The 11,995-nt window shown below is 39.3% G+C and overlaps 2 protein-coding genes and 1 pseudogene across 2 annotated transcripts; all 3 read right to left on the bottom strand.

The window, feature by feature from the left end:
- Positions 1 to 932: 932 nt before the first annotated feature.
- On the bottom strand, positions 933 to 1,880 carry LOC149244124 (uncharacterized). Its single transcript, XM_089371430.1, has one exon. It carries the CDS (start codon positions 1,878 to 1,880, stop codon positions 933 to 935), a length of 948 nt encoding a protein of 315 aa, XP_089227556.1.
- A 2,388-nt stretch (positions 1,881 to 4,268) lies between these two features.
- On the bottom strand, positions 4,269 to 5,854 carry LOC149244123 (UDP-glycosyltransferase 91C1-like; annotated as a pseudogene).
- A 1,388-nt stretch (positions 5,855 to 7,242) lies between these two features.
- Positions 7,243 to 11,589, bottom strand: LOC149244122 (uncharacterized). Its single transcript, XM_089371429.1, has 5 exons — positions 10,246 to 11,589; positions 9,676 to 9,827; positions 9,244 to 9,588; positions 7,718 to 8,180; positions 7,243 to 7,479 (listed from the first exon to the last, which is right to left on the bottom strand). The coding sequence occupies exons 1-5, from the start codon at positions 11,587 to 11,589 to the stop codon at positions 7,243 to 7,245; spliced, it is 2,541 nt and encodes an 846-aa protein (XP_089227555.1).
- Positions 11,590 to 11,995: the final 406 nt, after the last annotated feature.

Here is an 11,995-nt window from a genome sequence, read left to right as displayed (position 1 = left end):
CTACAACTTTGGGAAGAGCAACATTAGTCCATGGACCCATGTTGCTCCCAGTTTTCCCAAAAAACGTCGTTTAGGGCCTCAAAACGGCTCCAGAAGTTTAGGACTCGAAAAACTGCTAAAAATAGTAAACTGTGCTACAATTAAGGAAACTGAAAAGCTGAAAGAAACAATGGTGGGGGTCCAAGTGGACTTGGCGGGTGGCCACCAATATCCACCTGGATCAATAAAGCACAGGAACATAAAGATTAAACAGGGCAAGAGTGAGCTTACTTGCTTTATGTCTAAGTTCTATGTAAAACCAATGTTGAGTCTCGAAGGAGTTCTCCAACTGGAACAAATCCTCCATCCAGACTGTGGCAAGTCCTCCTGAGGTTCCCCTTGCGCTTACTGCCATTCTAGCTTTAGTCTTCCAGATTGTTCTGCTTAGCTCAAGATGGGCTTCCCCTTCTATTTTTGTCTCTTGGAGCATGAGGATCTCTGGGGTTTCTATTTTCATGAGATCTTTAACAACTATGGGCTTCATATGGTTCCCTAAGCCTCTACAGTTCCAAGAGACTATACACATTATTCATTTGGGGTGGTGGAGGAGAGGCCTCCCTTTGTTGGTCGTGTTTTGGTGTTTTGACTTATGGACATTTCTAGGGTGGATTGACTTCCTTGCATTTTTTGCCTCTCTGCTTCTCTGCTTCTTCTTCTCTTGCTTCCTTGAAGGATTTCCTCCCTCCCCTCTTCGAGGGTCTTTCATTTGTCTCCTCTTCCGATGAGCCTGTTAGTTCCAGAGGCTTTTTTCTTATCATGTCTGCATATGAGGATGGCGGGTTTTCTCTTTCTGGGGAGTCATTTTGAACCAGGGAGGCCCCTGCGTTTCCTTCCTCGATTACTAAGGGGTTTGCCTGTTGTTCTACATCACTTTCTATGACAGGGGTTTCCTCCTATGTGCTGAGAGCTGCGAAGGAATTTGAGAGAAGGTCTGTTCGTGGGGGTGTTGTCCCTTCCGGCTGCAATTCTGTGGATGGATCATTGTTCCTGGCTTGTGCCCTTTTCCCTCTTTGTTTATTGTGTTGCTTCGATGAGGTTGTTTTCTGCACCGTTGTCCATTGGTCTCCTTTTATTTTCTCTGCTTCTTCTTCAGTTTTCTTTTTACAGTTTCTTGCAAAGTGCCCGTATCCATGGCAGTGCCTACACTTGAAGGGCAGTTGTTCGTAGTCCAGTTCTTGCACATGTGACCAATCTGCCACTGTTAGTTTTATAGCTTCTGGAAGCCCAACTTCCAAATCTACCTCGACACAGATTCTGGCACAGGAGTATTGTCCCTTCCTGTCTGCTCTGTCAATGTACTTTCCAAGGGTGTTTCCAATGGTTTCTAGAGTCTTCGGACTCCAACAGTGCAGGGGTAAATGGGGGAGGCGCACCCAGACAGGAACAGCCGAGGGCACATCTTGGGCTGGATCAAAGTCCGGGGTCCATTTGTTCAGGTAAAGGCCCTGGGGTCCCATGAAATATGGCCCGTTCCTGAAAATGAGGTTCTTGTCTTCGATGCAGTCAAAAATGAAAACGAAGTAACCCTTACCGACAAAGTGACATTTTATTCCTTCTGATACCAGTGGTCTCCAGTTGCGTTGCACCCACGATTCGATGGCTCTTGGTGATGGCCATAGCCCAGTGAACTGGCCGATGAGTCCTCTTTCTGCAATATTCAGGGTAGCTCGACAGGGCTCTTCAGCTGGGAGTGCGATGGTCGGGATTGTTTCCATTTTCTTGACAAATTTCTGTTGGGAGGCCGAGATTGGGCGCTTGCTGCAGTCACCCACCAACTGTTTGAAGGCCAGTAGCTCAGGGGGGAGGGAGGAAGGAGGCTCAGAGCCTCCCTCTAGAGCCATGGCTAGGAGGAGGGGTTGCAAGGGGGCGGTCATAGAGAGAGCACCGGTGCGCGCACAAAATTCAGTTTTGCATCATTTTAATAAATATAGGATGACTTATTTTTATTCATTATTCATCTCATTCCTTCAAAATAACATTTTAAATAATAAAAAGCAAAAAATAAAAAATATACTAACCTCTTTAAAATCCAACTTAATATTTTTGAATCCTTTTTTTTTGGTAGGTAAGCACCCACGGGGGATTTGAACCAGTTACCTATCGCAAGGAGTGCCTTAACAGTGCACCCACTCACCGTCAATCCAAAACCCCATGGGCTCAATATTTTTGAATTCTTACTTAATATTCAAAATAATAATTAAATAACATAATCCATATTTATATTATATACCAGTTCAAAAAACGTTGTTTGGTATTCATAAAAATACATCTTAATATTAATCAAACTAAATTTTATTAGCAATATACATTACAATTGAAAATTCAAAATAATCAAACTAAATTTTATTAGCAATATACATTACAATTGAAAATTCAAAATAATTGTTTAATAATTAAGATATCCATCTAAGCGCTCAACTTGTCTCTCTAATATATATATATATATATATATATATATATATATATATATATATATTCCTAAGGTTGTAGTTCATTGTTAATCATGTGTAAGTATGTTTATTGATTATTTTGTATATCTATTGATAATTTTGTTTGGAAAATAATAGAAATTATATATATATCATATTCCTAAGGTTGTAGTTCATTGTTAATCTTGTGTAAGTATGTTTATTGATTATTTTGTATATCTATTGATAATTTTGTTTGGAAAATAATAGAAATTATCTAAGGTTTTGACTAAAATGTAGTAGAAAATTCTGGGTTATCTATCAAGCTTCACGATTTTGGGTGCTCTAGGATTTTTTGATGATTTTGAATCCATTTCCATTATAAAAAATGATTTAATCACTCTTATGATTGGATTTCTTGGGGTAACAAAAAAAAAAATGAAAAATTGAATTCTAGTAAAAAAATCACTTTCTGTGGCAAAAAATGGCCAAACACTGCCCTAACCATTTTTTAAATCTAATTTTTGATGGTGGAAATAGTTTCAACATCATCAAAAATTCTTAGAACATCCAAAACCTTAAATTTTGATAATTGTAACTTAAACTTACACAAATTCCTGCCAAATTTTATAAAAATCTTACCAAAATCTCCATAATTTTTTGAGCAAAGCTTAAATATAATAAATTCCAATGTAAAATTTTGGTAAATGTCCATGAGATTTGTTGATAATTTAATTGATACAAATACGGAATTCTAGTTAAAATTGAATAGTATGGCGTGAGATAGGATTATCTTTGTGAAAATGTTAGGGGAAGATTTAAAAATGAAGCATTGGAAAACAAGTGAAACTTAAATGTATTTATTGTAGAAGTCTTATATGATTATTTTTAATTAAAAATATAAATTTTAATTTTAATATATAATGTGAACTATATATAAAATATTTAAATTATATAATTTTGAAAATATATACTTTAATTGATTGAAACTAAATAAAAGGAGAAATCAATTAAATTTTATGAAATGAAATATTTATTTTGTTATTATATGATAATTTTTTGTTTTTAAAAATTATTTTGATATTTTTAGAATGGAAAACGGAGAGTTTTGGCTGTATCGCAACTCACTTAATTTCTTAATAAATATTTTATTCATGGAAAATATGTTGCAACTCATTTAATTTTTTAATAGACATTTTATTCATGGAAAATATGTTTAACCTATCATTGTAAAAGAAAGATTAAAGAGATTAAAAGAAAAGAAGGGCACCATTGTAAAAAATTTAACAGATACAAATTCCATCATCCAAAATTAAAGCTTGCTTTGAGAGCAATTGTGCTAGAACATTATGTTCCCTTAGTGAAGGATTTGAAAATCATCAAACTGTTATTGTAGTTGGTTGGAATTTTTTTTCCATGATATTCTAAGATCCACTTTTTCATTGAACCAATTCATAAAACATTTACCTATTTCCACAAAACTAACCAAAAAACACACAGCAGAACAATTAACTCAGCAACAAAATTGGTACCATTTCTATACACAATTTATATTTTAAAATCACATTATGAGAAAATAAAATAACAATACTAACCTCACAATTCTCCATTCTCACTTTAATTTTAAGTACCATCAATAAAAACCAATACAAAAACCCATACATTTCGTAAAGAACATTAGCTCCATTATAAAAACCCATACATTTCGTAAAGAACACTAGCTCCATTATAATTCTTGTCTTCTCCCTTATAATTATTGTCTTAGATTTCAAAGAACTTAATCTATTCCAGAAAAACAACTCTAAAAATTATGTACAAGTATTGTTTAACCTACAACATCATTATATATGTTTCTCCCCAAGAATTTAAAAATGAAAACTAAATTTCTGAACCCATATCCATTTAGTAGACCCTAACCTAAAATTACCAAAAACAAGAAATCGTGTTTACCCCAACTTTTCCTTGGAGTGTCCTTCTGTCAACTGTTGGATGAAGTCATGGATGTAACTCTGCTGGCGCCCAATATTGTCGATTAGAATATCTCGGGCCTCCACCGCCTTCGATCTCATGCCCTTCTCCTCCTCTCCCACCATTACCAATTTCACTGCTTTACATACGTTTTCTCTGCTAAAAGAGCCATCCTCTTCCCTTTCGATCTCCAATCCCGCCTTCAATTCTGTCGTTATATGGCGGGCATTCAAAGCTTGCTCAAGTCGTATGGGCAGCAGAATAAGGGGCAATCCGCAGCTAAGCGCCTCCATGGCTGAGCTCCACCCTCCGTGGCTCAGATACCCACCCACCGACGGGTGCGAGAGAATACGTACCTGCGGCACCCAGCCCCGGACCACAAGCCCCTGGTCCCGGGTTTGGGTCTCGAATCCCTCGGGAAGAAGCTCCAAGGAATGGTTGCAACTCCAAGAACTGTGGAGAGCGCAGCGACCAGAGGAACGGCAGCCCGCTCGCCTGCAAGCCAAGCGCCAGCTCGCGAGCTTGTTCTTTCGACAGGAATGACTCGCTGCCGAATGACACAAACACCACCGAGGCGGCTCTCTGCCTGTCGAGCCATTCCAGCAGATCGGAGCCCTCGCTGCCGCCGGCAATGGACTGCACGGCGGGCATTAGAGGGCCGACCGAGAGCACTGGGACTCCATTGGCGTTCTGGAGACAACGAATATACTCATCTTCGCACCCAAAGCAGGATTTGATGGCAATTGCAACACATCCTTCCAGGCAATTAGCCATTCGATACGTTGGAGTAATGTGCCCGGGTATTCCTCTATACATAACTAAAAAATCCTGCGCTTCGAACAGCCTGAACGAGATTGCCAATGATGGGTATCCGGGGGGCGGAACGGCCAGGTCCTCAGCTGTTATTTCCTGGTTCCGCAATTTAGAAGGGTGCATGAAATAACTGGAACTGACGGGAGCATAGACCGAGAAATAAATTGCTGGAACGCGCATCTCTGCAGCAGCGCTTTGCGTCCAATATTGCACGAAGTCGTGGATGAGATAATCCGGCGAGAGTTGCCGAAGCAGGCTTCGGAAGGGCTTTTCCATTCCGTCCATGGCTTTCTTGAGGGGAAACGCCATTTCTACGGGGATGTCTGCCGTGCATTCGGCCCCGGGAGGCAGGCCTTCCGTGGGCGGTAACGGCAGTTCCAGCAGATCAATCCGGCCCGGCCACTCCTGAAGTTGCAAGGACGGCCTAATTCTGGAGATGTTAACGGGCGTGGAGAGGAAGGAGACGGTGTGGCCTTGGATTGCGAGTGCCTTAGAGAGCTGCAAGAAAGGATTAATGTGTCCCTGCGCCAACCATGGGAAGAGCAGAAAATGAAGCTTCTTCTTCTCACCGTCACCGTCCATCTGGATGGAGTATATATGTAATTTGGGTGGTTATCTCTGATTTCTGCGTTGAATTTATAGATGAAAATAGCGGCTTGCTTTTTAACAATGGATAGAGATTACACAGTCAGGGCGGTGGATAGGAAAAGAAAAGAAGTGAGATGCTCTGCATTTTGCGTTGATGACAAAAGTTGCATTCAAACCTGACATGTTAAGATTGATACCATAGTAAACCCATGAAGTGTGACTGCGTGACTTGACATAACTATTTTTCTTTTCGTTTTTTAATACTTTTCCGTCTTCTAAAATGTCATTTAAAATATATTTTATAAAAAAATTATAAATTTTTTAAATTTGTTTACATATATAAGCTGGCGGTGTGTCTCAGTGAGATTTCCATAGTAGATTTTAATGAAGCTTCTGCCTAGAGGGAGGTTAGGAATATGATGGTGTTTAAACAAAATACTATATCTCCAAGAAAATTACATTCTCCAAAACTCTTGTTCTGCCATCAAAGAACATGGAAGCTTTCTCTTTCTATCCTGCAGAACTTTCGCTATCAAGGTCTTCATGTGTCAATACAATTGAATTGCTTAATGATACTAATTCCTTCTCCCTCGGTGGAACCCAACTCGTGGCCACATCGTCGCTTTCAGAATCAGAGAGTGATTTATTCTTGCGCATGATTTCTTCCTCGGCTGAATGAATTTTAGCCTTAATGTAAGAGGGATTGTTTGCATGGAAACTCTTGGCAACCTGGAAACTTTTGGCAACTTGTAAAGCTTGGACAGGTGCACAATCTACCTCATTGGTTCTGGAGCGATCCTCACACCTCGACTTCTGGTGACTGGTAGTGCCTGTGTCTAGGTGTCTTCGGATGGTGTCACTGACACACCTCAAACAAGAGCGATCCTCACACCTCGACTTCTGGTGACTGGTAGTGCCTGTGTCTAGGTGTCTTCGGATGGTGTCACTGACACACCTCAAACAAGAGCGATCCTCACACCTCGACTTCTGGTGACTGGTAGTGCCTGTGTCTAGGTGTCTTCGGATGGTGTCACTGACACACCTCAAACAAGAGGAAGTTGAAGGATTGCCACCCACAATACTAATCCAGACAGAATAAATCTCAAAGAGATTGTTTTCAAAATAATTGAAAAATAATAATAATAATAATAATAAATTTAATAGTTATAAATTATAATATTCTTAACTAAAATAGATATAAATTAACATAAGTTTTATTAAGTGGTTAGAAGATTAAATTTCAATCTTGAGGTGTTAAAGATTTTCAACTTAAAATTTGAAAAAAACAAATTGTATTTGAAGATTTGATTTTCTTTTGAATCTAATAAATCTTAGATTAAGATGGATCTAAGCTTGTTATTTTTTCAGGGCAGAAAAAGCATAATATTCTTTATATGAGAAATATAAAAGAGTCTGAAATGTACATTCAGCCAGGAGAAAGCATATGTTCCAAAGATAATGAAATTGAAACATCAGTGAAGCCATGTCCTGATAATACTAGATCAGGCTTGAGAGACCGTGACGATTGAGCAAAATAGAAAAAAAGACGTATCGTCGAAATGAGACCATATACAAAAGTAGGATCGGTATAAAGGTCCTCCGCCTGTATGGACAAAGAGAAACTGTATGCAATCCGAAGCAAGCCGAGAGGTGGAGATGAAGCCTGTTCAACCAAAACACATAGCATATAGATCATAGCAACTAGCATCTTATATAGCACGGAAATAAAAACAGAGAGAACTATGAACCGAAAACTAGAAATTGGGAGGGAAAAAGCCCTGCATGGAAAAGCATTTTCCATCAGAGGAAACCTAAAGATGCCACAAACCCGGAGCAGCTTGAAGACCTTTTTTTGATAACGAGTTAGCCATATGATTTTGCTCCCTGTGGATGAAATTTACTGAAACACCTTTTAAGGAGGTCCAAAAGAACCTGATCCGATCTAGCCACCCCACAAGATGAGGCTTGGAGATGGTATTTTTCCCAGCAACATAATCCACCAAAACCTTTGAGTCCCCATAAATAGAAACATCTTGAAGATTTAAAAAAAGACAGAAACTCATGAGGCCTGCGAGAGCCATCGCCTCCGCCATCATATTTGTACCCCTTCCCCCATTCCAATGAATAGAGAAAAAACTGTCTTCATCTGCTAATATAAGAAAACCACAGCCACAAACACCGTTCTGTTCAGCACCATCAAAAAACGCTCTAGGCAGAGATGTAGACACCAGTGGGATGTTTATATCATGAAGCTCCTTCTGCTTGGGAGAGGAAAGTGGAATATCCTCATAGAGCGCACATATGGAGGAGAAAATTTCCAACATCGGAATTCTTTTGTCATTGAAAATGAAATTATTCCGCCACCTCCAAATACACCAGAAAGTAATGATAAAAATTGATCTCCATGAGGCATTTTGTTTACTACACCATATAAAAGCTTCCATGATCGACAAATGAGGCATAAGCTGTATCCCACAAAAATTCTCCAGGAGCAGCCATATTTGACGAGAGCCCTTGCAGTTAAGAAATAAATGAAAGTTGTCTTCCTCGGCAGATCTGCAAATGGGACATAAACCTGGTCCCAGCCAACCACGCTTTTTTAAATTCTCCCACGTAAGATTTTTATTATGGAATGACAGCCATGAAAAGAAGACCATTTTTAATTGACACCCAGATTTCCAGAAGATGCTCGGGAAGGACGAGTCACTTTGATGTTGTCTATCACTAATCAAATTCCAATATATATCCTTTACCCTGATGGATCCCATTCGATTTGAGTTCTGCCATATGAGACAGTCCTGCTCTGAAGAGCGAAAAATGCCACCATTCCTGAGACTTGATCTGATTTGATCCCACGACATGGTGATATCGTCCGACATTTGCAAACTTTCAGCCTCACACCAAATTGGGATTGAGCCATGCCATCTAGCAATCAGGCCGTCCCAGAAAAAAAACGCCTCTCCTGTGTAGAAACTTTAATAAGGGTTCAGGAATGCAGATCTCCTCTTTGCCACACAGAAAGATGTCTTTACCTATCAGTATCATTTTCCCCGATTGAAATCGCCATATTAAATTCTTCAGGAACATTTTTTCTATTTTGCGTAGGCTCAACCAAATCGTAGATCCATGAGAGGGACCTATGCTTCATTTTCTAAGCCAATATGATAAGTTCTTTCTGCCCATATATTTTTCCTGAATAATACTGCTCCAAATACCTTTCTCATAAATCCCTCTCCATAAAGTCTTGCAAAGAAGGGCCTTCCCAAAAGACCTCAAGTCTAACAGACCCCAGCAACCCATGCTTTTTGGAACAGATATATATGAGAGATTCGAGAGGTGATACTTTCTTTTCCCTACCTGTCCACCCCAGATAAAATTAGCAGTGGGTTTGTTCATTGATTGGATGATGCTCGCAGGGAGAAAATACAGATGTGCCCAATAAACTGCCAACTGATTTAGAACCGATTGCGCCAATACAACTCTCCCTGCCAAAGAAAGGCTTCTGAACTCCCACGTTGATATCTTCTTGAAGTATTTCTCAGGGATGCATAGCCAGTCTGTTCTTGAGTAACAATTTGCTTTTAACATAAAACCCAGGTACTTGATTCCCATGCTGATGGATTGCACTTCATAACCAAACAGTTCAGATAACCAGGCCAGCTCTTCCTGGTTAATATCACTGTGATAAATAACAGACTTCGAACTATTTATCTGCAAGTCGGAAGCCTTTTGAAAATTTTGAAGAATTTCATAATAACACATCCAAGTTAGCCTGCATAAAATGCCGAATAAAATAACATCATCGACAAAAAGATTGTGAGAGATAGAAAAGTTTTTGCATAATTTCATAGGGGAACACCTGTTATCATCAACAACCTTGTTTATATGAAGACTGAGAGAATCCATGGCCAATATGAATAAAAGAGGAGACAGAGGGCAGCCCTGGCGGAGGCCTTTAGATGCTAGGAAGAAAGCCGATGGCATCCCATTGACAATGACAACATAATTTACCTGTTCAACGCAAGCCATGATCTAGTTGATCATGTTTGCTCTTAATCCAACCTTTGCTAGCAGACATCTTATGAATGCCCAATCCATGCAATCATAGGCTTTACATAGATCAATTTTTAGAATGACAACATCGCATTTTTTTTTCCCGGATGGCAAAAAGACCTTCTTGAGTTGTAGCAACCGCGTCTAAGATGTTCCTCCCCTGTAAGAAGGCATGTTGATTCTTTGTTAAGAATTGAGACAAAGTTCCTTTGATCCTGTCTGCGATAATTTTTGATATTATTTTGTAAGATATATTACACAGAGAAATTGGACGGAAATCCATGAAAGAGATGGCATTTTCTTTTTTTGGGATGAGCGCAATATAGGTGGATGTTGTTTTCTGATTAATGCTGCCCGACATCCTAGACCCCTCCACCATTTTTAGCAGATCAGATTTGATGATGTCAAAAAAGTGACAAAAGAACTCTATAGACCACCCGTCCGGGCCAGGACATTTGTCCTTTTTAAAGGCTTTTAGAGTTCTCAGCAGTTCCTCCTCAGTAACAGGTTGAAAGATTTGATTATTAGTGTCCTCGTTGAACATCTGAGGAAACACATCGATACCCCACAGAATATCCTGAAAGGACCTGTTTTCCGATCTCTTATACTGTTTTTCAAAAAATCTCATTGCCTCCTTTGAGATTTCCTCTTGGGAATACAAAAAACCCCCTCTTCCATCACTTATTTTCCAGATTGTATTTTTCTCCCTTCTTGCGCTTGCAAATTTATGGAAGAACTTAGTGTTTTTGTCCCCTTCTCTTAGCCACAAAGCCCTACTCTTCAGCCTCCAAGATAATTCCTCTTGTTCTAATATTTTTGATTTCTTCCTTTGTAACTCCATTATGTGGCACCTCTTTTGAAAAGATATGTTATTCGATGCCATGGCATCCGAAGCATAATCTAACTCCTTTTGAATTTTCCGAAGGTCCAACCTGTTTGATTGCCTTTTCTTAAGTTGCCACTCTTTAACCTCTTTTCTTAAAAAGTCCATTTTATCTCTGAAGGACATAAAAATGAAGTGTGGATTAGAAGGCAACTGCTCACACCAAAGATTTTTAATGAGATCATTGAAAGCTGGATCTTCTAGAAAATTCCTATTGAATTTGAAGGAATATCCCTTCTTGAAACCTTTTTCCTTCCATCCCAACACTATCGGTCTATGATCGGAAATAAACACCTTTTCTATAGATGAAAAACGCATACCCATCTTGTCAATTAAACTAACATGTAGAATAAAATGATCAAGCCTCTTTGCGACATAAGCCTTATATGATCTTCCATTTTCCCACGTCGGATGCATCTGAGCTGGAAGGATATCCACAAAATTTCTACACAGCAACTCATTTTTTAATTTTTCGGCCAACGGATCCTTTCTCCGGTTTAAGCCCCAAATTTCATCCATATTTAGAGTGAAGTTTAAGTCCCCTGCAATCAGTAAATTTTCAATGTCAAGAACTTCAGAAACAAAAAGTTTCTCCCAGAAAGGCGCTCTATTCCTGTAAGGAGCATAAACATTTAATATATTTATGGAAAAATTTTGACCCCGAATTTGAGCCGAAATCAAAATTCCCGCCATGCAACTGTAAGTTTTTGCCATGATCCAGACCGGATCCCATAGGACTGCTAATCCGCCCGAGAGACCGTTTGCTTCTACAGCCGATATATACCATGAAGGGAACATTTTCCTAAAATAAGATATAGCAACAGAAGCAGCATGCATTGTTTCCTGGATTAAGATAATCTTGGGATTAACAGATATAAAAAGATCTCTTAACTCCAAAAAAAAATTCCCCGCCCCCAGCCCCCGAATGTTCATTGATATCATAAAATTCATTTTGATAGCTTCTCGGCCCTGCTTGCTCTAAGAGGCCTCTCATCAGTCATATCTACAATAGGAACATCAATAAGCGACAAGTTACGAATCCCCCTGCCCGCATTCTCCCCCTTGCCTCTAAAATGTCTACTGCCCCTGCCATTTTTCCTCCTTACTGTGATATTGCTGGCGGAGTTTGGGCTAATGAAGGGAGATTCCTTGGAGCCAGGTTTATGGATAGTGAGTGCTTTAAGCTCCAACGACTTCTTTGAAAGCAAGAAATCCAAATCGCTGCCTATCGAATTAGTGGGAG

The sequence above is a fragment of the Pinus tabuliformis genome, chromosome 8 (assembly GCF_031772625.1).
Source record: "Pinus tabuliformis cultivar Carrire ecotype Pingquan chromosome 8, CPIR1, whole genome shotgun sequence".
Taxonomy (NCBI): Eukaryota; Viridiplantae; Streptophyta; class Pinopsida; order Pinales; family Pinaceae; genus Pinus; species Pinus tabuliformis.
This window is presented reverse-complemented; position numbering and strand designations above follow the sequence as displayed.